At 41.2% G+C, this 26,387-nt stretch overlaps 2 protein-coding genes across 4 annotated transcripts in view; one reads left to right on the plus strand and one right to left on the minus strand.

The window, feature by feature from the left end:
- Positions 1 to 916: 916 nt before the first annotated feature.
- Positions 917 to 16,367, plus strand: LOC139532868 (SAM domain-containing protein SAMSN-1-like). Its single transcript, XM_071331009.1, has 8 exons — positions 917 to 1,090; positions 3,192 to 3,272; positions 3,535 to 3,669; positions 4,224 to 4,359; positions 6,484 to 6,635; positions 6,892 to 7,101; positions 7,343 to 7,493; positions 15,234 to 16,367. Exons 1-8 carry the CDS (start codon positions 1,028 to 1,030, stop codon positions 15,290 to 15,292), a joined length of 987 nt encoding a protein of 328 aa, XP_071187110.1. The 5' UTR covers positions 917 to 1,027; the 3' UTR covers positions 15,293 to 16,367.
- A 1,850-nt stretch (positions 16,368 to 18,217) lies between these two features.
- The window catches only part of LOC139532858 (glycerophosphodiester phosphodiesterase domain-containing protein 5-like), a 64,299-nt gene continuing 56,129 nt past the window's right edge, over positions 18,218 to 26,387 (minus strand). For 2 of the 3 annotated variants that reach the window (XM_071330988.1, XM_071330980.1), the window contains 4 exons: positions 19,840 to 19,922; positions 19,386 to 19,400; positions 18,895 to 19,007; positions 18,218 to 18,765 (listed from right to left, as the gene is read on the minus strand). In XM_071330988.1, the coding sequence (XP_071187089.1) occupies positions 18,689 to 18,765; positions 18,895 to 19,007; positions 19,386 to 19,400; positions 19,840 to 19,922 (288 nt within the window). In that variant the 3' untranslated portion in view covers positions 18,218 to 18,688. The remainder of the gene's footprint in view (positions 18,766 to 18,894; positions 19,008 to 19,385; positions 19,401 to 19,839; positions 19,923 to 26,387) is intronic. The other variant, XM_071330997.1, reaches the window with a different exon arrangement.

Here is a 26,387-nt window from a genome sequence, read left to right on the forward strand (position 1 = left end):
GGGAAATCCACAATGGCACGAAAGCCAAAACACACAGCACAGGTACTCACACGCACCGACGGACATTGTAACAATAATCGACAGGACACTGGTAAACCAAGGGCACACTTATACAATTACTAATCACTGGGAATAGGGGACAGGTGTGCGTAATGAAAGTTCCAGAGGGATCCGTGACATTTGTGGCCCGCCTGTTAGCTTGCACAATTCCTGCCATTCTCCTTCGACCTCTCTTCTTAAAGATGTGTTTTCGCCCACAGGACTTGTTTGTCGCACCATTCTCGGAAAACCCTAGACACTGTCGTGCGTAAAACGCCAAAGAGGCCATCTGTTTCATACCACGCGCAAAGTCGCTTAGGTCACTCGTTTTGCCCATTCTAACGTTCAATCGAACAGTAACTGAATGCCTTGATATAGCAAGCCACGGCCACGCGACTCACTATCTGTAGGAGCAAAACAATTTTGTGAACGGGTGTATATTTTGTATTCATTTAACAATGATTTAACTTAGTGAGGTAATAGAGCTGAAACGGCAATATACAGGATTTGTGGAATTCACCCCTTCCTGTGTTCACCGGTCTCTTGACCACTTCCTCATCAGTAGTTTTACTGGTGAGTTGCATTTAACTTGGTGCGTTGTCAAAAAGTGTCATGTAGGCAACAGTTTGGGACATTGATTGAATAGTCTTTCAACTTTCATAAAATGATTTTACGATACAACAACAATCCAGCAGTCATCAATGAGGCTTTCTTGGTGCACTGAAGATGTTTCAGTTTATGCAGCTTGTTGACGAAACTTTACACCTTCCACCTAAAGGTACAACCCCTTAATGCCTTTGATTACAGATAAACAGACTGTGTAGATATAGTCACATCCTGCCTGACTTAGAGGAAATGTACCTTCCCTGCTCTGCACAACTGTTGCGGTACAGTAGGTTGTTGATATGATGATTGGTCGAATAGGCTACAGCACAGTTGTTGTTTATCCAAAATAAAAAGTGTCCAGCGGTAATTCAGATTCAGCACAATGCTTCAGAGGAAACCGTCAAACGTCTCAAACAAAGACCCAAAGAGTAAGACAAAACCAAAGGTGAGATCTTTTAGTCGTCAGGTTTTTGGGGGGTAAAATTAGCTTTTCGATTTGCTACTATCGAAAGTAATAACAAAAAACAATATTTTGTCTAACTCGTTGGGCATTTTGCTTGACATTTTTTAACTGCGTGTATTACAATAAATTGAAACACTCTAAGGCATATTTTTCCAAACATTGGGCTGTATTATGCACATCAAATCAAACTTCATTTGTCACATGCGCCGAATACAACAAGTGTAGACCTTACCGTGAAATTCTTACTTATAAGCCCTTAACCAACAGTGCAGTTTAAGAAGAGTTAATAAGAAAATATTTACCAAATAAACTAAAGTAAAAAATTATAAAAAGTAACACAATAACATAACAATAACGAGGCTATATACAGGAGGAACCGGTACCGAGTCACTGTGCTGGGGTACAGGTTAGAGGTCATTTGTACATGTACAGTAGGTAGGGGTGAAGTGACTATACATAGATAATAAACAGCGAGTAGCAGCAGTGTACAAAGCAATTGGAGGGGGGGGGGGTGTCAATGTAATAGTCCGGTGGCCATTTGATTAATTGTTCAGCAGTCCTATGGATGGGGGTAGAAGCTCTTAAGGAGCCTTTTCGTCCTAGACTTGGTGCTCTGCTACCGCTTGCTGTGCGGCAGCAGAGAAAACAGTCTATGACTTGGGTGACTGGAGTCTTTGACCATTTTATGGGCTTTCCTCTGACACTGACTAATATATAGGTCCTGGATTGCAGGAAGCTTGGCCCCAGTGATGTACTGGGCAGGATATTAAAGATGAAGATTCACTCAAAAGATTTGAGTTCATTATAAAATAAATACTAGCATTTGCTGCACTTGCTATTTGACCATTATTTCTATTAGATATCATTAGCTTTCCCCAGTAGGTGACGGTGACTGCAGCCTGCCAAGGTTCACGGTTCAGTAATGGTCAGATAGTCAGTGTTGGGCCACAAGCCAGGGTTTAATGTAACAGATGTTGGGCGAGAGCCTCAGAATTAATCTAATGGGCCGCCAGTGAACAACGGACCATTGCTTTTCACACTCTCTCCATTTTAATGACGCTTTTGCCGATTATCTTTCAATTAGATTACATGTTTTAGGGAGATCAGGAGGACTAGAATGTGCTAGAACAGTGGTTCTCCCCACACGTCACGTGTATCTCTATGGCCACAAGCACTGACCATGGCATAAACGGTTCACACCCTTTTTGTTTGCGGAGAGATAATTGTACATGTTTAAAGCTTATTTCCTGCAATTCTATCCATTTTGCCATGGACAGATGTCATTTTCTTTGCCATTTAAAAGCAAATTTCCTGCAATTCTACACATTTTGTCATTTCTTATTAGTGTTCATGTGATATCTGAGTGACTCAAACATTACAACAAAATCAGTGGGTAAAACAACCTAGCTAAAAAACATTAGCTGACATGATATAGTTGATCTGGACATTTCTGATGTTATAAATAGATCTCCAAGGTCTGCAATGACTGACATGACAAGAAGAAAACAGCTGATACACTACCCAATTTTACCCAAATGTTGTTGTTGTTTTTTTTTGGGGGGGGGAAACACTGAACAAATAAAGTAGCAAAATAATAACAAAATACTATAATATTCAATGTATTGATTTAGCATAAGATATACATTTACATGACATCAATTTATGGAAAATGGCCGACCATAACTGATACAAACCTCATTAGCTGCAGTGAAGCTGAGCGCCACTCAGCACTCATCCATTACTGTACAGTAGTTCTCATAATGCTCATGAGTCCAAACTGAAACTGCAGTTACATCATCAAATCCAACCCTAATCAAATGAAACATTAGATACAATTCAGTACAAAAAAGATCAAGAAAAGTCTTAGTCCGGTGGATAAAATGGCATAATAGAGGCTGATGGTAATACAGACAGTACTATGTAAATACATGGCCAGAAGAACAGCAGATTAGATGGTTTACAGGGTTTAGGCCTACAGACATGACTGCTCGGAGTTCTACATAAACACGGCAGCCAGACAACATGTGTCCTGCTGTTACCATCCAAAACACATTTTAATCCGTTAATCTCCCATCTCACCCAGCGCTCCACCAGCTTTGGCCGATTTGACACCTTCCGACACCAACCAGCCCCAGTGAAGCCAGAGGAAAATGCCGATTCTTCGGTACGTGAAGCATCTGTCTGATTTTGTCGGCTACTTCAACCAGTAATTCCTTATAAGTGACACTGTAAACTTTCTTCATTGTTTCAACATTAGTTTTCGACATTTGTTGAAACAACATGTTTCAAGTCAGTGGGGCTGACTCATCTTTTTAATGTTAACACACAATATTTCTGAAACACTAACTTTGGCCTTTGTATATTGCTGTATTGTAGTTTAAGCATGTCAACTATGTAACAAAATGTATGTGTTAATGTGCGTGCAGTCTGCAGAGGGAGAGCAGGTTGACAGTGGTGACCAGACCAGATCAGGAGGTATAGGGAAGAAGATGAAGGCCATCTCACTGACGATGATGAAGAGGATGGGCAGGAATTATGCCAAAGCCCTGTCAGAGGAAATGGTGAGTGAGCAGAGCACATTGTGTCATACAGATCAGGCCTGAACATTCAGTGTACCACAGACCTCGGATAAAAGTCAAAAGAGTGAAATGTAAGTTCAACGAAAAGAAAGCGGATGCCCAAATGCAGAGGTATGGGCTAGTATGTAGAAAATACTAAGACCACACAAACTATAGGAATAGACACGCTGTGTAATAAAGAGTCAGAGCCTATGGTAGATTACACACACTTCCTGGCCATGTCAAGTCTCAGTAATAAATGGCAAGGCAGCTCTGTGTGGATTAAGGACTCTTGGCAGAAGAGAGGAGAGGAGCTCTTCTGTGCCCTTACAAAAACTGCCTGGGATACTGAGCAGCTTTGGCACATGAGAAATTAAACACGGAATAGCTTAGAGCCCTGGCCTGACCCAGCCCTATGATTGGTTTAGCTTTTTCCTGTTCTTCCTCCTCAACTGCCATGCTGTGAGATAAGATGAGATGGGGAGTAACAGCATAAGAAGAAAAGGAGGGCAAAGAAAATAATAAAACGTGACCTTATGTTGTTTTTTACTGTGTAGGTTGACGGGACAGAGAGAGATGAAGAAGGAGAAGGGGATATTGTTAATGGTGTCCATTCATTTCCAAAAGGACACAGAGTGTCCAGTCACTCCCTTGAAAGTATCTACTGTCTCAACAGTGGACACAGCAATTCCAGTAAGCTCCTTGGGCACACAGCCAAGACCTTACTGAACTAATTAAGTTCCCTTTCACTCTCTACTAATGCAATTTTCGCTTACTCTGCGTTACAGTAAAGCATGCTACACATTGTGGTTGATAAAAATCTAAGTATGGAACCCAATCTACAGTTGAAGTCAGAAGTTTACATACACTTAGGTTGGAGTCATTAAAACTCGTTTTTCAACCACACCACAAATTTCTTGTTAACAAACTATCGTTTTAGCAAGTCGGTTAGGACATCTACTTTGTGCATGACTCAAGTCATTTTTGCCAATAATTGTTTACATACAGATTATTTCACTTACAATTCACTGCATCACAATTCCAGTGGGTCAGAAGTTTACATACACTTAGTTGACTGTGCCTTTAAACAGCTTGGAAAATTCCAGAAAATTATGTCATGGCTTTAGAAGCTTCTGATAGGCTAATTGACATCATTTGAGTCAATTGGAGGTGTACCTGTCGATGTATTTCAAGGCATACCTTCAAACCCAGTGCCTCTTTACTTGACATCATGGCAAAATCAAAAGAAATCAGCCAAGACCTCAGAAAAAATGGTAGACCTCCACAAGTCTGGTTCATCCTTGGGAGCAATCTCCAAATGCCTGAAGGTACCACGTTCATCTGTACAAACAAAAGTATTCAAGATTAAACACCATGGGACCACGCAGACATCATACCGCTCAGGAAGGAGACGCATTCTGTCTCCTAGATATACGTACTTTGGTGCGAAAAGTGCGAATCAATCCCAGAACAACAGCAAAGGACCTTGTGAAGATGCTGGAGGAAACAGGTAGAAAAGTATCTATATCCACAGTAAAACAAGTCCTATATTGAAATAACCCAAAAGGCCGCTCAGCAAGAAAGAAGCCACTGCTCCAAAACCGCCATAAAAAAGCCAGACTACGGTTTGCAACTGCACATGGGGACAAAGTTCGTACTTTTTGGAGAAATGTCCTCTGGTCTGATGAAACAAAAATAGAACTGTTTGACCATAATGACCATCATTATGTTTGGAGGAAAAAGGGGGAGGCTTGCAAGCCGAAGAACACCATCCCAAACGTGAAGCACCGGGGTGGCAGCATCATGTGGGGGTGCTTTGCTGCAGGAGGGGCTGGTGCACTTCACAAAATACATGGCATCATGAGGCAGAAAAATTATGTGGATATAATGAAGCAACATCTCAAGACATCAGTCAGGAAGTTAAAGCTTGGTCGCAAATGGGTCTTCCAAATGGACAATGACCCCAAGCATACTTCCAAAGTTGTGGCAAAATGGCTTAAGGACAACAAAGTCAAGGTATTGGAGTGGCCATCACAAAGCCCTGACCTCAATGCCATAGAAAATTTGTGGGCAGAACTGAAAAAGTGTGTGCGAGCAAAGAGGCCTACAATCCTGACTCAGTTACACCAGCTCTGTCGGGAGCAATGGGCCAAAATTCACCCAACTTATTGTGGGAAGCTTGTGGAAGGCTACCCGAAACGTTTGACCCAAGTTAAACAATTTAAAGGCAATGCTACCAAATAATAATTGAGTGTATGTAAACTTCTGACCCACTGGGAATGTGATGAAAGAAATAAAAGCTGAAATGAATCATTCTCTCTACTATTATTCTGACATTTCACATTCTTAAAATAAAGTGGTGATCCTAGCTGACCTAAGACAGGGAATTTTTACTAGGATTAAATGTCAGGAATTGTGAAAACGGCATTTAAATGTATTTGACTCAGGTCTATGTAAACTTCCGACTTCAACTGTACTAAGGCATGTTGTTGGACCTTGATTAACCCAATAAGGATGCCTGACAAACATAATCAGTCAAAAGTCTAAACTGACAATGTTTCACTCACTGCCATACCTTTCATAACTTAATGTTCAAATCAGTAAGTAGGCTATCATTAGACCAGCATAAATCCTCATGAATAGACATCCACTGCATCAAGGAGCAGAAAACTCCCTCACTATGTAGCATGATGTACTACAGTACCCAAAATGCTCTGTGTAACACATTTGGCTTTGTCTTTGTAAATATTGATGTGAAGCCGAACAACATGATGTCGGTCTCCTACCAATCAAACTGTGTTGTGTGCTGCTCCCCAGGTGGGTTGACCAGTGGGTCAGATGGCTTCAGTAACAGAGACAGTCTGAGGCTGGATGAGGAGCTGCCCTACACAGGCCAGTTCTGTGGCAGAGCCCGGGTCCACACAGACTTTGTCCCCAGTCCCTACGACACGGAATCACTTAAACTTAAGGTAATTAGCCTACTTGACTAAACCAGTTGTATCCTGATTCCTGACTGACTGAAATATTGCTGTGAATGTAGAATAATATAACATATTATGATGAATTGTTATAGACAGCCTCTTTCTCAAATGTCAAACCTGTCATTCCACACATCTTCCTGGATTTTTAAGCAGTTGAGATCGAGCCAATGTCTTGCAAAGTAGGCTGTGTAGACCTATTACATGTACAGTATTTCTCAAGTAAAAGAACCAATTCTTCTTTCAGGTGGGGGATGTGATTGAGATAATCAGCAAGCCTCCTATGGGTACATGGACAGGCATGCTGAACAACAAGGTGGGAAACTTTAAGTTCATCTACGTGGACCTCATAGTAGAGAAGGTTCCTGAAACGCCTCAGAAGATGAGGACACACTGGAAGAGCAGGAGACCCCGTCCCAAAACGCTACAGGAGCTCCTAGAGCGCCTCAATCTGGAGGTAGACTGACTCTCTCTTTCTCTCTCTCTTCTCTGTCTGTCTCCTCACAGTGGTTACAAATAATCCCTTGCAAAAAAACAGGTTTCCTGGATTCTTTGGAAAAAATCCCTAGATAAATTGCATCTTTAGGGAACAATATGTTTCTGATGTCAATACAGTGCTAATAGACTGGTTTTAGTTGCGTTTTTCATTGCAACATGGCAACTTGCTTACAGATTGGTATTGTTTATATGTATTGTAGGAGTATGCCTCTTCACTGCTCCTGAATGGCTATCAAACAGTAGATGACCTGAAAGAGCTGAAGGAGAAGTATCTGATGGAACTCAATGTGACTGATCCTGAACACAGACATCTTCTCATGGCAGCCATCGAGTGCCTCCAAGAACCCCAAAGTGAGTTAGGGTAGTCTTCCTCCTACTTAAATTTCCAGGTGGAATGCAACCGGCGGCAGCGTAGCCTAGTGGTTAGAGCGTTGGACTAGTAACCGAAAGGTTGCAAGATTGAATCCCCGAGCTGACAAGATACAAATCTGTCATTCTGCCCCTGAACAAGGCAGTTGACCCACTGTTCCTAGGCTGTCATTGAAAATAAGAATTTGTTCTTAATAACCTCTAACGAGTCTCCCTCCCGGATCCGGGATCCTCCTCATCAAAAAAGCTGACTAGCATAGCCTAGCCTAACGCGACAGGGATATCATATAATTTAATTTCATGAAATCACAAGTCCAATACAGCAAATGAAAGATAAACATCTTGTGAATCCAGCCATCATTTCCGATTTTTAAAATGTTTTACAGCGAAAACAATATATATTTATATTAGCTCACCACAATAGCCAAAAACACAACGCCATGTTTTCACCATGTTTCCACCGCATAGGTAGCTTTCACAAAACCCACAAATAGAGATAAAATGAATCACTAACCTTGAACAACTTCATCAGATGACAGTCTTATAACATCATGTTATACAATACATTTATGTTTTGTTCGAAAATGTGCATATTTGAGGTATAAATCGTAGTTTTACATTGCAGCCACCATCACAAATAGCACCAAAACAGCCAGAATAATTACAGAGAGCAACGTGAAATACATAAATACTCATCATAAAACATTTATGAAAAATACATGGTGTACAGCAAATGAAAGATAAACATCTTGTGAATCCAGCCAATATTTCCGATTTTTAAGTGTTTTACAGCGAAAACACAATATATATTTATATTAGCTCACCACAATAGCCAAACACACAACGCTATTTATTCACCGCCAACATAGCTTTCACAAAACCCAGAAATAGAGATAAAATTAATCACTAACCTTTGGATAACTTCATCAGATGACAGTCTTATAACATCATGTTATACAATACATTTATGTTTTGTTCAAAAATGTGCATATTTAGAGCTACAAATCGTGGTTTTACATTGTGAATACGTAGCCACAATGCACCATATTGTCTGGAGATATTTTGGACAGTCACCTAATCTAACCAAAGAACTCATCATAAACTTTACTAAAAAATACATGTTGTACAGCAAATGAAAGATACACTGGTTCTTAATGCAACCGCCGTGTTAGATTTTTAAAAATAACTTTAGTACAACATACAGCATGCAATATTGTGAGACAGCGCCCTACAATTCTCTGCCTTGTTGGAGCCAACATAAAACACAAAAATATGAAATAACATCATAAATATTCTCTTACTTTTGATGATCTTCCATCAGAATGTTGTGTAAGGAGTCCTAGTTCCAGAATAAATCGTTGTTTGGTTTTAGAATGTCCATTTCTTCTGTCGAATTAGCAACTTTGGCTAGCCATGTGGAGGGCACATGTCCAAGAAATAGTTGCGCCTGGAACGAAAAATTCCAAAAGTCCCAATAAACGTTGAATAAACTGGTCAAACTCGGTTGAAAATCCTACTGTATGATGTTTTTCTCATATGTATCCAATAAAATCAGAGCCGGAGCATTTCGTCGTGTATACGTAACGCATTTCAGAAGACAATGTGGAGCTCCCCTGTGCGCAGTTGAAAACTGACAAAAGAGCAGACCTGTCACTCCAAAAGCTCTCATTCGGCCTCACATCAAGCTAGACACCCCATTCAACCTTCTACTGCCTGTTGCCATCTAGTGGAAGGCGTATGAAGTGCATACAGATCCATAAATATAAGCCAGTTGAATAGGCAGGCCCTGACACAGAGCCCCATTTTCAGAATTTTCACTTCCTGTCTGGAAGTTTGCTGCCAAATGAGTTCTGTTTTACTCACAGATATAATTCAAACAGTTTTAGAAACTTCAGAGTGTTTTCTATCCAATAGTAATAATAATATGCATATTGTATGATCTAGAACAGAGTACGAGGCCATTTAATTTGGGCACGATTTTTTCCCAAAGTGAAAACCGCTATTAAGAAGAAGTTTTAACTAACTTGCCTAGTAAAATAAATTCAAAAAGCATCAGAATTGATAATTGAAACCAATAGAAACCCAAACTCCTTTAGGTGTTGCGCAATAGTGTTAGTTCTGACAAAAGCATATGTATTCAGCATATGTATACAGATCGCCAAAGCAGGTAAGGAAGGGTATACCATCAGCGGATGTGCTGTATCAGGGCTGTGGTTTTAGGTACACAAGTAAAGAGGCTAATGATAACAGGATACCCTTAATAAAAACACATAAGAAAAAACACTGGGTTTTTGGACACGTGACATTTCACATGGATTTTCACATGAACAAATCACATGTGGTTTGCATACATGCGTGAAGTTCCACATGACCATTTTTCATGACACAGACATGTGGTTTTCCAACATTTCACATGTACTTTTATAACTGTCAGGATTAGAACCCAGGCGTCCCACAAGTGAAGCCAACGTGTTGACCATTAGACTAAGAGGGTCAACACAAATCCCGATTAATCGCAAATTCAGAATTTGCACAAATGTAAGATTTTTTTTATAAAAAAGCATTGTAAGAATGTTAACGTCTTGATTTTGTCCAAAGTAACATTTAGCAAAATTAGTTTCATTAATGAGCACATTTTCTTTAACCTCAATGTTAACTTGTTTTGAGATTGCATTGTTGTTTTTAGCTGTATAGATTATGTATTTTGAATGTTTTCAGTGTATTTTGAACGCTTTCAGACAATGTGATAAATCACAATAAAATGTGATTGAGTTAACTGATTAACCAAATGTTTACATGTTAAACATGATAAATAAGGAGTCATCTGAGACGCCATCTTTTTCTCATTGACTTGCATACAAAAGTTAGTTAGCTAGCTACTTAGCTTGGCTAAACTCATGTAAATGGTAAAAATCGCACCTTTTTTACTCGTCAAAACTTAACTTAGAAATTGAAAATGACAGTTAAACATGTTATCTCTAGATTTTGAAAATGTAACCTTGCGTAGAAACCGTAAAAAAGGATACAATTTGGAGACTCAGAGAGCTATCTTACCTGTTATTTTCATTCGGCATCTTCCAATGGTCACTGACCAACGTATGAAGAAGAGAGGCATGCGCCTGCAGCAGTAACAGTCCAAATGAATGGCTCAGAAATAATAAAAAGTTATCTTTAACACACTTGAAATTATAATACTCAGGTAGGCTAAGTAGTAATGTGCAAGGAGAATAACACTGTTTCACTGCCACATGTGAAAGTGAGATTTTCACATGTGAAGTTTTCTTACATTTGAAAATGCAAATTAGATTTTCACATGTGATTGGGAATTTGGGACCTTGGGAACTTGCAGTTCCACTTATGAAAGTGAGTTTTTCACATCTGGAAGTAGAAGTAGTAAGAAAGTTACTTTTTGGACCTGAATGCCAAAAGATTTAGAAAATAGAGGTGCTCAAAGTTGACCCCATTTGCAAACCCCTTGCCTGATGACTCTAACTGAATTCTCCCGCTGCTCTGTCGTTCGCTACATACAGTGCATTCGGAAAGTATTCAGACCCCTTGACTTTTTCCACATTTTGTTACTTTACAGCCTTATTATAAAAATGATTGAATTGTTTATTTTTCCTTATCAATCTACACACGATACCCAATAATGACAAAGCAAAAGCAGGTTTTTAGAAATTTGTTAATTTTTTTTTTTTTTTAATGAAATATTACATTTACATAAGTATTCAGACCATTTTCTCAGTACTTTGTTGAAGCACCCTTGGCAACGATTACAGCCTCGATTCTACTTGGGTATGACGCTACAAGATTGGCACACCTGTATTTGGGGAGTTTCTCAAATTCTTCTCTGCAGATCCTCTCAAGCTCTGTCATGTTGGATGGGGAGCATAGCTGCACACCCATTTTCAGGTCTCTCCAGAGATGTTTGATCGGGTTCAAGACCAGGCTCTGGCTGGACCACTCAAGCACATTCAGAGGCTTGTCCCGAAGCCACTCCTATGTTATGTTGGCTGTGTGCTTAGAGTCATTGTCCTGTTGGAAGGTGAACCTTCACCCCAGTCTGAGGTCCTGAGCACTCTGGAACAGGTTTTCATCAAGGATCTCTCTGTACTTTGCTCCGTTCATCTTTCTCTTGATCCTGACTAGTCTCCCAGTCCCTGCCGCTAAAAAACATCCCCACCGCATGATGCTGCCACCACCATGCTTCACCTTCGGGATGGTGCCAGGTTTCCTCCAAACGTGACGTTTGGCATTCAGACCAAAGAGTTAAATATTGGTAACCAGAGAATCTTGTTTCTCATGGTCAGAGAGTCTTTTAGGTGCCTCTTGGCAAACTCCAAGTGGGCTGTCATGTGCCTTTTACTGAGGAGTGGCTTCGTCTGGCTAATCTACCATAAAGGCCTGATTGGTGGAGTGCTACAGAGATTGTTGTCCTTCTGGAAGGTTCTCCCATCTCCACAGAGGAACTCTGGAGCTCTGTCAGTGACCATCGGGTTCTTGGTCACCTCCCTGACCAAGGCTCTTCTACCACGATTGCTCAGTTTGGCCGGGCAGCCAGCTCTAGGAGGAGTCTTGGTGGTTCCAAACTTCTTCCATTTAAGAATGATGGAGGCCACAGTGTTCTTGGGGACCTTCAATGCTGCAGACATTTTTTAGTAACCTTCCCCAGATCTGTGCCTCGACACAATCTTGTCTCAGATCTCTATGGACAATTCCTTCAACCTCATGGCTTGGTTTTTGCTCTGACTTGTGCTGTTAACTGTGGGACCTTATATAGACAGGTGTGTACCTTACCAATCAATTGAATTTACCAGAGGTGGACTCCAATCAAGCTGTAGAAAAAACAGGATGCACCTGAGCTCAATTTCGAGTCTAATAGCAAAGGGTCTGAATACTTATGTAAATAAGGTATTTCTGTTTTTTATTTTTAAGAGATTTACAAAAATGTCTAAACAACTGTTTTCGCTTTTTCATTATGGGGTATTGTATGTAGATTGCTGAGTTAATAAATTAAAAAAAAATACATTTTAGAATAAGGCTAATGTAACAAAATGTGGAAAAGGTCAAGGGGTCTGAATACTTTCCTTAGGCACTGTACTTCAGTCTGAGACTGCCATCATTTAAGTTGTTTGGGGTGATGTCAAAATGTGGGGGGTTGTTCAAAACAATGTCATTAGCAATTGGATCATCTCTAACCAATCAGAGTATCGAAGCCAATGACTCATTTTCAAAATGCCGCTAAACCCACGTGTGTTCTTGCTCTTGCCTAACCCATCGGTTTCTGGGACCAATCAGACAGTCTAGAATAGATTTCCATTCTAGAAATTGTCGGGGAGGTACTCAGATCCAGACTCATTGCGGAGAATAAACTAATGTCCATGGGCGTCGCATAGCTTTTGGCCGGAGCAAGGATTATGCATTCACGTCAATTATCTAATATCGGCAGATTTAGATTTTTTTCTTGTTCATAATATATGTTGTAGCTTAGGTCCTATTTGATGTATTTATTGATGGAGGGTTTCATTCAAATCAAAAGGGGTTCAGTCAGAAAGTAATTGAATTCATATAGAAGACCCAGTAAAGACTGTCTGTATTAACAAAGTAATATCACTGCAAGAAGTGAATTTCAGAATGTAACATTAATTGCGTTCACCTCACAGTGTGTGTAAATAACAGGATATCAGCCATCTTGTACTGGCCATGGCTAGCTAAAGAAGATGTGTTATACTATTTGTGTTATACTACCAGTCAAAAATTTGGACACACCTACTCATTCAAGGATATTTCTTTATTTTTACTATTTTCTACATTGTAGAATAATAGTGAAGACATCAAAACTATGAAATAACACATGGAATAATTTAATAACCAAAAAAGTGTGAAACAAATCAAAACATATTTTATATTTGAGATTCTTCAAAGTTGCCACCCCTTGCCTTGATGACAGCTTTGCAGACTTTTGGTATTCTCTCAACCAGCTTCATGAGGTAGTCACCTGGAATGTATTTCAATTAACAGGTGTGCCTGGTTAAAAGTTAATTTGTGGAATTTATTTTCTTCTTAATGTGTTTGAGCCAATCAGTTGTGTTGTGACAAGATAGGGGGTATACAGAAGATAGCCCTATTTGGTACAAGACCAAGTCCATATTATGGCAAGCACAGCTCAAATAAGCAAAGCGAAATGACAGTCCATCATTACTTTAAGACATGAAGGTCAGTCAATACGGAACATTTCAAGAACTTTGAAAGTTTCTTCAAGTGCAATCGCAAAACCATCAAGTACTATGATGAAACTGGCTCTCATGAGGCCCGCCACAGGAAAGGAAATCCCAGAGTTACCTCTGCTGCAGACGATAAGTTCATTAGAGTTACCAGCCTCAGAAATTGCAGCCCAAATAAATGCTTCACAGAGTTCAAGTAACAGACACATCTCAACATCAACTGTTCATAGGAGACTTCATGAATTAGGCCTTCATGGTCTAATTGCTGCAAGGAAACCACTACTAAAGGACACCGATAATAATAAGAGACTTGCTCAGGCCAAGAAACATGAGCAATGGACATTAGACCCGGTGGAAATGTGTCCTTTGGTCTGATGAGTCCAAATGAGCTTTTTGGTTCCAACTGCTATGTCTTTGTGAGACGCAGAGTAGGTGAACAGATGACCTCTGCATGTGTGGTTCCCACCGTGAAGCATGGAGGAGGATGTGTGATGGTGTGGGGTTGCTTTGCTGGTGACACTGTCTGTAATAATTTATTTAGAATTCAGCTTTACAGCTTTACAGCTTTCTGCAGCGATACACCATCCCATCCAGTTTGCACTTAGTGGGACTATCATTTGTTTTGAAGCAGGACAATGACCCAACACACCTACAGGCTGTGTAAGGGCTATTTGACCAAGAAGGAGAGTGATGGATTGCTGCATCAGATGACCTGGCCTCCACAATCACCCGACCTCAACCCAGTTGAGATGGTTTGGGATGAGTTGGACCGCAGTGTGAAGGAAAAGCAGCCAACAAGTGCTCAGCATATGTGGGAACTCCTTCAAGACTGTTGGAAAAGCATTCCAGGTGATCTGTCATCAAGGCAAAGAATATATTTTAATTTGTTTAAAACTTTTTTGGTTATTACATGATTCCATATGGGTTATTTCATAGTATTGATGTCTTCACTATTATTCTACAATGTAGAAAATAGTAAAAAATTAAGAAAAACCCTTGAAAGAGTAGGTGTGTCCAAATGTTTCACTGGTACTGTATATGTAATCTATATACACTGCAAATACGCAAACCACTGCTTATAGGCTGTAAAGAGACAGTTACTAGAAGGACATGAAAGGAAAGGCAGAGTCGGAGTCAGGAAACAACATTGAGTGGTGCAAGACAAGACAAGCTACTAACAGGAAATGTCATTTTCAGAGGTAAGACACTGTGGTATGGGCGCTGCACTAGCTTATCTATCTTGTTTTTCAAGCTTATGCAAACCTTTTTATCTTTTGAACTTCACTTTTCGCTGCGGTAAGCAAATGTAACAGGGTCTCACAGCTTTCACAGCCTACATAAAGATCAAACATCCAGCTACAATAGGCATATTTCGGTGCTGGAGAGAGAGGAAACTATGAAAAAAGTTATTTCTGATATTGTGGGAGCATATCTGTGGCCATTACTTTTGAATAGATCAATACAAGTTCTCAAAGCCCCCATGCCCATTCCATTCTAGGTGATGGTCAGGAGGGAGAGTTGAACCAGGAAGCCAAGTCCCCGACTGAGAGTATTTAAAGCGGACCTGAACGACTGCCCCAGAGACTCTGGCTGTTACATCCCTTCTGACTGCTCAGACAACAGCAAGGAGGAGACAGACATCCACCTGCCAGCACTGCACCATCATCCTCCCATGGCTCAGACCTAACCTAAATATGATCGATGTGGATCGATGCAATTCACCCAGATCATGGTCTAATGTAAAAGCCCTTTTTTGCATTACAAGAGCACTCCTCTTTGCTTTCATACTGCATTTAGTGTCTGTAGCCTATGTGGCTGGCACTGCAATTGTTATGCATGAAGCTACTGTACACAATTTCCTGTTCTAGTGAGTTGGCTTGGCTGCTGGTTTGTAAATGTTAATGATGATGTATCCCAAGCCTTTCAAATCACTGACATTGGACCTGTGAAATCATCACAGTAGGCTAGGCTTTGTTTTTAGCACAATGTGCAATGTCAACTTTACTGTGTGTGGGTGTACAGTACAAGAGGTGCCTGTGGAAATGGGAGAGATTAAATACAGGCAGGTCACCCATGATACAAGTCAGTATTCAATGTCCATACATGTCTGAGGAGGTCGGGAGAGGACGTGGAAACTGGCTCTAGGGGCAACAGTAAGTGCTGTTATCTTTAAGTAGGTATTGTGGAAGGGATGGCAGATGAGCGTAAGCATCTGCCTGTGGCTCCAAAGGTTACATGTTTGAATCCAGCAATAGAAAGTTGTTTTTGATATTTTGCTTTAAGCCTATCCCTTACCTTAACCATTTGGCGTTAATGCCTAACCTTAAGACTTCAGAGTTAATACCTACAATTTAACCTTGGAATTATACAGAGAAGTAACTAAACACTTTGACGTTTGATGTTTGGAATAACTTCAACATTTTATGTTTAAGAAACATGGATGAACGTCTAATTCTGATGTGCGACTGCGAGAGCTTGTTGATTAAATGAGGGTTTAAAGGATTTTTGTACTGTATCTTAGTTTTGATTTATGGTATTATTTAACATTTTGTTAAAGTTCTTTGAGAGTTAGTAGCATACTGTCAGTTTCTTGAATGCTCTCCTTCATTAAAGCAATTGTTACACCAATGTATTATTGAAATGCAGCTGTTAAATCATTTATGGTGAGAATGGCACACAGGGCAAAATATGTTTGGGCTGAAGTTTCGATGAGAAGAACAACCAGCAGAAGTATGGCAACATATAGAGTTGAAGTCGGAAGTTTACATACACTTAGGTTGGAGTCATTAAAACTCGTTTTTCAACCACTCCACCAATTTCTTGTTAACAAACTATAGTTTTGGCAAGTCGTTTAGGACATCTACTTTGTGCATGATACAAGTAATTTTTGCCAACAATTGTTTACAGACAGATTATTTCACTTATAATTCACAGTATCACAATTCCAGTGGGTCAGAAGTTAATATACACTTAGTTGACTGTGCCTTTAAACAGCTTGGAAAATTCCAGAAAATGTCATGGCTTTAGAAGCTTCTGATAGGTTAATTGACATCAATTGAGTCAATTGGAGGTGTACCTGTGGATGTATTTCAAGGCATACCTTCAAACCCAGTGCCTCTTTACTTGACATCATGGCAAAATCAAAAGAAATCAGCCAAGACCTCAGAAAAAAATGGTAGACCTCCACAAGTCTGGTTCATCCTTGGGAGCAATTTCCAAACGCCTGAAGGTACCACGTTCATCTGTACAAACAATAGTACGCAAGTATAAACACCATGGGACCACGCAGCCGTCATACCGCCCAGGATGGAGACGCGTTCTGTCTCCTAGAGATGAACGTACTTTGGTGCGAAAAGTGTAAATCAATCTCAGAACAACAGCAAAACACCTTGTGAAGATGCTGGAGGAAACAGGTACAAAAGTATCTATATCCACAGTAAAACGAGTCCTATATCGACATAACCTGAAAGGCCACTCAGCAAGGAAGAAGCCACTGCTCCAAAACCGCAATTAAAAAAGCCAGACTACGGTTTGCAACTGCACATGGGGACAAAGTTCGTACTTTTTGGAGAAATGTCCTCTGGTCTGATGAAACTAAAATAGAACTGTTTGACCATAATGACCATCGTTATGTTTGGAGGAAAAAGGGGGAGGCTTGCAAGCCGAAGAACACCATCCCAACCGTGAAGCACAGGGGTGGCAGCATCATGTTGTGGGGGTGCTTTGCTGCAGGAGGAACTGGTGCACTTCACAAAATGCATGGCATCATGAGGCAGAAAAATTATGTGGATATATTTTAGCAACATCTCAAGACATCAGTCAGGAAGTTAAAGCTTGGTCGCAAATGGGTCTTCCAAATGGACAATGACCCCAAGCATACTTCCAAAGTTGTGGCAAAATGGCTTAAGTACAACAAAGTCAAGGTATTGGAGTGCCCATCACAAAGCCCTGACCTCAATCCTATAGAAAATGTGTGGGCAGAACTGAAAAGGCGTGTGCGAGCAAGGAGGCCTACAAACCTGACTCAGTTACACCAGCTCTGTCGGGAGGAATGGTCCAAATTTCACCCAACTTATTGTGGGAAGCTTGTGGAAGGCTACCCAAAACTTTTGACCCACTGGGAATGTGATGAAAGAAATAAAAGCTGAAATAAATAATTCTCTCTACTATTATTCTGACATTTCATAAAGTGGTGATCCTAACTGACCTAAGACAGGGATTTTTTTTGGGGATTAAATGTCAGGAATTGTGAAAAACTGAGTTTAGACGTATTTATACTTCCGACTTCAACTGTATTACCTGTTAGATACTGCTGCACTGTCTGTCGGATCTAGAAGCATAAGTATTTCGCTACACTCGCAATAACATCTGCTAACCATATGTATGTGACCAGTAAAATTTGATTTGATTTGACAATGCAAGAACAGTTCATTCCCATAATGCAAAATGTCATTCACACATCGATAGGAGAGGACACACATGTTAGTGAATTCAGTCTTATATCATACAATCAGAACTCCAAACCATGAAAATCCTCTGAGGGAAAATAAAATAACAGAAAAACTCAACTCAATATACAGAGCAGGACGCTTTTCCTCTGCTATATAAACAAATTAGCAAAGAAAAACATCCCATGATCCGTCAGAACAACTTCTAAAAAAGTCACTCCAGCAAGGTCAACAGTCTTCAAAATATTGAACATTCAGAACTTTTTAAAGTTCAAACTTCCGACATGTTGGTAGAAACATCCATGTTTACAGTAGCAGCCATTGTGATTCTGCATGTTGCGGTCACCATGTTATGCCGTCATAAGTGTAGCTGTCACAACCAGCTCAGACAGGTACAGAGACAACTCATCCTTCCTGCACATTGGCATAGCCATTCTCATGGTATAGAGACAGTTCATCTGAATGGACCATTGTCCTGGCCATTTTCCAGGTATACAGACACAGCTCACTTGTACTGCCCAATGTCATAGCCATTCTCTGGATATAGATGTTCATCTGTACTGGTCACTCCATTACTTACCTCTAAAAAAGGAGAGAAAAGAAGAGTTAAACTTTGACCCTCACTCTTTTCCATTCTTGATTAGGTCAAGTGAGTTAGTTCGACCATGGTGCTGGTAACACACATTTTTCCCTTTTCCTGTGTTTTGGTACCTGAGAATATGAGCTTCTCCTTCATGATGTTGACATCCCGGCTGGGCCTGCGCACCACAGCACTCAGCATGATCTGCTCTGGATTGTAGTTCTGCATGCCACTCATCCTCCACCTGGTGCAGCACAGAGAGGCACAGCACCGTCAGACACACCGTTAGAATCAGTGGAGGCTGCTGAGGGGTGGGCGGCTCATAATAATGGCTGAAATGGAGTCAACGGAGTGGTATCAACCACATGGAAACCATGTTTATGACGTGTTTGATACCGTTCCATTGACTAGATTCCAGCCATTATTATGAGCTGTCCTTCAGCAGCCTCTACTTGTTAGAATTGATAAAACATTGACAAATGATGAATACATTAAGAAAAATGAAACCTATAGTGTTCACTGAGTTCATGAACTTTAGAGATACACGAGAAGCTCAAGGATAGAAGACAGATAAGACAGAAAACAAGGGAGCAACATGAGCCAGTGAAGTCACCTCAGTTACCTGATCACATGATAGCTGACAGACGCCAGAGTGCAGCAGAGAAACGTAGCATGCAGATCAGGCAGAACAAAGGACAAACAAGGCAAAGAGAGAGGAAGGAGGAAGGAATAAATGAGAGATAGTGAGAAGGAGAGAAATGGAAAGACAGTGATGAGGAGAAGAATGAGAGACAGTCAACAAAGAGAACGCGAGAGAGCAGAAAGGCAGGGCAGTGAAAGGGAAAGAGCAGAAGAGTCAGTTGAGAAGCAGAAGGCTATGTAGCACAAACCTCATCACAGAGATCAAAGTAGACTCAGACCTCTACAACTACACAACAGTTGTTAAACTTTTAAAGTGAAGCAGACATATAGTATTAATGCAGTGTAAAGTATGCTGCAAATATACAACTGCTCATAGCAAAATGAGAAGGAAATCAAGTTTGATAATAGAATCTCAATAAAAAATGGGTACCTACTTTTGAAAGATGAATATTCCTATAACTATGGCGATGGAGACTAGATCGGAGGTGATCCAGACCAAGCAGTATTTATCTGGGCTCTGGAACAACAAGACAGCCAATGAGAACCAACATCCTCCACCACTAGATGGAAGCATAACCACACAAACATACAGTCTCACAGTACCTCTCATACATTTTTCCTCTCATACATTTTTTGCAGAAGGAGCTCTATTTTGGGGCGACTGGTAAATGCTAATGCCTGAATTCCATCTGAAATACACAGCAAAATGATTGAATACTTTATCGAGTTTACCTCCCAGATTAGAAAAATTTGTTGTAGTATTGTTTAGAAAGACATGACTTTACAATTTAAATTATTGAAAATGTATGAATTCAGTGTATTGTTAGTTGTTTTTGATATTGTCTTTGTCTAGGCCTATATGATCAGGACTATTTTCTAAGTAAGAGAACAATAAACCTTTTTAACATTTAACCGGTCTTCTCTTGAGATTACTTATTTACAGTTTAACTGCAAGATATTAATTGCCACAATGTTTGTCTTCAAATTATGTATTTTATTAAAACAGAAAAATTCATTAAATAGCCCACAATTATATTGAAAAATAAATTAAAGTTTTTTTTTTTTCAGGTTTCTGTTTTTATTATTTTATTAGAAAAACCACAAAATTGGATGTTCTAAATCCACAACAATGCTTAAACAATATTTGGAGGTCTGGGAAAAATCAAATGAATTTTAAACATGATGAATATAATCATGATATAATTCTTCCAGGTAAGCATAGGCTACTTTGTAGTTAACATTTAATTGACAAGGTTTTTTTTCATCTACCAGAAGACTGTTTTCATTAGCATCATTGCTAACGTCTACACAAAGTGGTAGACGTGCGCAACGCACACACACAGACAGGGGCATTCTCGTTGCTTCTCCAGAAAGTTGCAGGAAATTCAAATCACTGATGCATTCTGTTCATATCTTATGATAAACTTGGGCAAACTAATACATGTTCAATACATTTAGTTGATTCCCTACTAAGGTCAATACATATTTGAATATTGTTCAATTCTGTTTTAATGCCTGTATTCCGTGAGGGCCTGAATGATCATATTTGGACTAGAATGAGGCTCTCCAATACCTATTGTTCCTGCAGTGGTGATTCACCATCTTCATCAAATTATTTAATAATTTATCTGCAGACAATCGGCAAAAAGCCTAGGCCTACCAGTAGCCTATGCAAATTAGAGAGCCAAATGAACGGCTCTCTTTAACCAATGCGATTCGGTAGGCTGCACTCACTACTACCTATCTTTCCATTAACTTGTCCAGTGATTTATTTTTTACATGTAGAAAATTTGCATAGAAAATAGATACAACAATTGCCTGCTAGGCTGTGTTTCCATGTAACTATCTTGTGTTGATAAAAATAGCAAGATGTAATGATGTCATACCAAAAACCAACAGTATTGAATAAAAATGTAGTGGTTAAAGTGTTTCCATTACCCAATTAGGCAAATTGCTCATTAATAAGGGACAGATCTAAATTTACTGGGGGGGAGGGGCTGGTCCAACACAAGGTGTCATGAAAAAAATGCACTCCTCTCCCCAACGTAAAAAACATTTTCACATGACCCTCCCCTTGAACGATGGCGCCGGAGGAGATGGCTGCCATTTTACGGGCTCCTAACCAATTGTGTGTGTTTTTGCGCGTTATTTGTAACTTATTTTGTACATAATGTTTCTTCCACCTTCTCTTATGACCGAAAATAGCTTCTGGATATCAGGACAGCGATTACTCACATCGTACTGGACGAAGATTTTTTCTTTAACAAGTCGAACGCAAAGGATTTATTTCAGACACCTGACAAGGCCCAAATCCCCGTCATTCGCATGAATAAGAGACAGAGACAGAGACATCGGGGACGTAGGTCAGGGTGCTTTGTAAGGATCCGACAGCGAGTGAGTACTACCATCAGTCCTATTAGCCAATGTGCAATCATTGGATATCAAAATGGATGAGCTCCGATCAAGACTATCCTACCAATGGGACATAAAAAACTGTAATATCTTATGTTTCACTGAGTCGTGGCTGAATGACGTTATGAATAACATACAGCTGGCTGGGTTTTCAGTCCATCGACAAGATAGAACAGCTGCCTCCATTAAGACAAGGGGTGGCGGTCTGTGCCTATTTGTAAATAACAGCTGGTGCACAAAATCTAATATTTCAGGAAGTCTCAAGGTTTTGCTCGCCTGAGGTAGAGTATCTCATGATAAGCTGTAGACCACACTATTTACCAAGAGAGTTTTCATCTATATTTTCCATAGCTGTCTATTTACCAGCACAAACTGATGCTGGCACTAAGAAGGCACTCAACGAGCTGTATAAGGCCAAAAGCAAACAAGAAAATGCTCATCCAGAGGCGGCACTCCTAGTGGCCAGGGACTTTAATGCAAGGAAACTTAAATCCGTTTTACCTAATTTCTACCAACATGTTACATGTGCAATCAGAGGAAAAAAACTCTAGGCCACCTTTACTCCACACACAGAGATGCGTACAAAGCTCACTCTCACCCTCCATTTAACAAATCTGACCATAACTCTATACTCCTGATTCCTGCTTACAAGCAAAAACTAAAGCAGGAAGTACCAGTGACTCGTTCAATAAGGAAGTGGTCAGATGATGCAGATTTTTTTATATATTTTTTTTATTTATCCGTTATTTTACCAGGTAAGTTGACTGAGAACACATTCTCATTTACAGCAACAACCTGGGGAATAGTTACAGGGGAGAGGAGGGGGATGAATGAGCCAATTATAAACTGGGGATTATTAGGTGACCGTGATGGTTTGAGGGCCAGATTGGGAATTTAGCCAGGACACCGGGGTTAACACCCCTACTGTTACAACAAGTGCCATGGGATCTTTAATGACCTCAGAGAGTCAGGACACCTGTTTAACGTCCCATCCGAAAGACGGTACCCTACACAGGGCAAGTGCCCTGGTGCATTGGGATATTTTTTAGACCAGAGGAAAGAGTGCCTCCCACTGGCCCTCCAACACCATTTCCAGCAGCACCTGGTCTCCCATCCAGGGACTGACCAGGACCAACCCTGCTAAGCTTCAGAAGCAAGATGGCTAAATGCTAAGCTACAGGACTGTTTTGCAAGTACATACTGGAATATGTTATGGGATTCTTATTCTTCCGATGGCATTAAGGAGTACACCACATCAGTCACTGGATTCATCAATATATGCATCGATGACGTCGTCCCCACAGTGACCATATGTACATACCCCAACGAGAAGCCATGGATTAGAGGCAACATCTGCACTGAGCTAAAGGATAGAGCCGCCTCTTTCAAGGAGCGGGACTCTAACTGGACGCTTATAAGAAATCCCCCTATGCCCTCCGATGAACCATCAAACAGGCAAAGCGTGAATAGAGGACTAAGATTGAAAAGTACAACACCGGCTCCAACACTCGTCGGGTGTTGCAGGGCTTGCAAACGATTATGGACTACAAAGGGAAGTACAGTCGCAAGCTGCCCAGTGACGCGAGCCTACCAGACAAGCTAAATAATTGCTATGCTTGCTTCGAGGCAAGCAACACTGAAGCATGCATGAGAGCATCAGCTGTTCCGGATGACTGTTTGATCACGCTCTCAATAGCCGATGTGAGTAAGACCTTTAAACAGGTCAACTTTCACAAGGCCGCAGGGCCAGATGGATTACCAGGATGTGTACTCCGAGCATGCGCTGACCTACTGGCAAGTGTCTTCACTGATATTTTCAACCAGTCCCTGACCAATTCTGTAATACCAACATGTTTCAAACAGACCACCATAGTCCCTGTGCCCAAGAACACCAAGGTAACCTGCCTAAATTACTACTGAACCATAGCACTCACGACTGTAGCCATAAAGTGCCATGAAAGGCTGGTTATGGCACCCATCAACACCATTATCCCAGAGACCCTAGACCCACTCCATTTTGCATACCGCCCCAACAGATCCACAGATGATTCAATCTCGCCACACTGCCCATTCACACTTGGACAAAAGGAACACCTACGTGAGAATGCTATTCATTGACTACAGCTCAGCGTTCAACACCATAGTGCCCACAAAGCTCATCACTAAGCTAAGGACACTGGGACTAAACACCTCCTTCTGCAACTGGTTCCTGGACCTCCTGATGGGCCGCCCCCAGGTGGTAAGGGAAGGTAACAACACATTTGCCACGCTGATCCTCAACATGGGGGCCCCTCAGGGGTGCGTGCTCAGTCCCCTGCTGTACTCCATGTTCAACCATGACTGCATGGTCAAGCAACTCCAACACCATCATTAAGTTTGCCGACAACACAACAATGGTAGGCCTGATATTCGAAAACGATGATACAGCCTATAGGGAGGAGGTCAGAGACCTGGCAGTGTGGTGCCAGGATAACAACCTATCCCTCAATGTGATCAAGATAAAGGACATGATTGTGGATTACAGGAAAAGGAGGACAGAGAACGCACCCATTCTCATCAACAGGGCTGTAGTGGAGCAGGTTGAGAGCTTCAAGTTCCTTGGTGTACACATCACCAATAAACTATCATGGTCCAAACACACCAAGACAGTTGTAAAGAGGGCTTGACAATGCCTTTTCCCCTCAGGAGACTGAAATGGGTCCTCAGAACCTCAAAATGTTATACAGCTGCACTACCGAGAGCATCCTGACTGGTTGCATCATCGCCTGGTATGGCAACTGCTCGGCCTCCGACCGCAAGGCACTACAGAGGGTAGGGCGTACAGCCCAGTACATCACTGGGGCCAAGCTTCCTGCCATCCAGGAACTCTTCACCAGGCGGTGTCAGAGGAAGGCCCTAAAAATTGCCAAAGACTCCAGCCACCCTAGTCATAGACTGTTCAATATGCTACCGCATGGCGGTACCGGAGCGCCAAGTCTAGGTCCAAAAGGCTTTTCTTTCTTAAAACCTCTTGACACTACAGGGGGTGCTGTTTCAACTTGGACATTTATCGTTCCCAAATTAAACTGCCTCGTACTCAATTCTTGCTCGTACAATATGCATATTATTATTACTATTGGATAGAAAACAATCTCTAGTTTCTAAAACCGTTTGAATTATGTCTGTGGGTGAACCAGAACTCTTTCTGCAGCGAAATACATGACAGGAACTGCGAAGGTCTGAAAACGAGGCTCTGTTCTCAGATCAGTTTAAAGCTCTGTATGTATCCTATGGGTCGACATGAACTGCACCCGCCTTCCCCTGGATGTCAGTAACCAATGAGAAGTGGAATGGAGTTTCTACGTAGTTCTCAGAGCTTATAAAAGGCCAAAGAACGAAGGGAGCTCTCTTTTCGACATTCGTCATTACGCAAAGCAAGACCTCAGGATGGCATTTTGAAACGCTCAGTTATCAGCCTTAGATATATCCTGTCAGGTTTTGGCCAGGACTGTTCAGGTTTTGTTCACTAGATGTCCCCCTTGCACCTTTTTTGTACCTTTTGTTTTTTCTTGCCCTAATTATTGTTTGCACCTGTAAGTCATTCCCTTGTTAGTATTTAACCCTGTGTGTTCCTCAGTTCCTTGCTCAGTGTTTGTATGTTAGCACCCAGCCCCAGCCTTTGTGAACATTTTTCTCTTGTTGAATTTTCCAGAGGTTCTCTGGTTTTGTTCTCGTGTATTTTTGGATTGATCTTTTGAGGTTTGTTTTTTCCCTTGCTGTTTTTACCACTTTGTGGATTTTCTTTTGTATTTTGGAAGATATCTATTTTTTATTAAACCACCATCTCTAGTACTGCTGTGTCTGCCTCATCTTCTGGGTTCTGCCAATTATTAGTGACTGTTTCTCGCACCGGGTCCTGACAGAAACACTGAGCCATTAATATGAACCCAGAGGCAGCCAGTACCCAGGACTTTTTTCCCATGCTGTCCCACCACGAGGGGACTGTCCAACGTCACGAAGCTGCTCTGGTTCAGCAAGAGGCCTTACTGGCTGGACATTCTCAACTTCTGTCGGAGATGATGACTTCCATAAAGCAGATTTCTGATCAACTTTCTCCTTCTGCTCCAGTTCATCAGATTCAAGTGCCCGTGGCAGATAACCCCCTGGCTGAACCTCGTCTGCCGCCTCCCCAACGGTTCTCAGGTGATCCGAGTGTTTGTAAGGGGTTTTTCACCCAATGTTCTCTCTCCTTCGAGCTGCAACCCTCGTCGTTTCCCACCGACCGGTCCAAGATAGCATACATCATCACCCTGCTGTCGGAAAAAGCCCTAGCCTGGGCTACTGCTGTGTGGGATGCCCAAAGTCCCTGCTGTGCCAGCTACTCTACCTTTGCTGAAGAATTCAAGCGAGTGTTTCAAGGTCCTACCAGCGGTCCTGACTCAGCCAAACAGCTCCTGACTCTCCGCCAAGGTCGGCGCAGCGTGACGGACTATGCCATCCAGTTCCACACGGTGGCAGCAGCGAGTGGCTGGAACGACGAGGCGCTCACAGTGTGCTTTTTGAAGGGTCTTTCCGACACCATCCAAGATGA

This window comes from Salvelinus alpinus, chromosome 1, assembly GCF_045679555.1.
Source record: "Salvelinus alpinus chromosome 1, SLU_Salpinus.1, whole genome shotgun sequence".
NCBI classification, from domain to species: domain Eukaryota; kingdom Metazoa; phylum Chordata; class Actinopteri; order Salmoniformes; family Salmonidae; genus Salvelinus; species Salvelinus alpinus.

Excerpts from the sequence above, each read along its gene's own strand:
- LOC139532868 (XM_071331009.1), top strand. The coding sequence starts at position 1,028 with ATGCTTCAGAGGAAACCGTCAAACGTCTCAAACAAAGACCCAAAGAGT. Across the intron at positions 7,102-7,342 it reads TAGAGCGCCTCAATCTGGAG|GAGTATGCCTCTTCACTGCT; the intron begins GTAGACTGACTC and ends TATGTATTGTAG. Across the intron at positions 7,494-15,233 it reads GTGCCTCCAAGAACCCCAAA|GTGATGGTCAGGAGGGAGAG; the intron begins GTGAGTTAGGGT and ends ATTCCATTCTAG.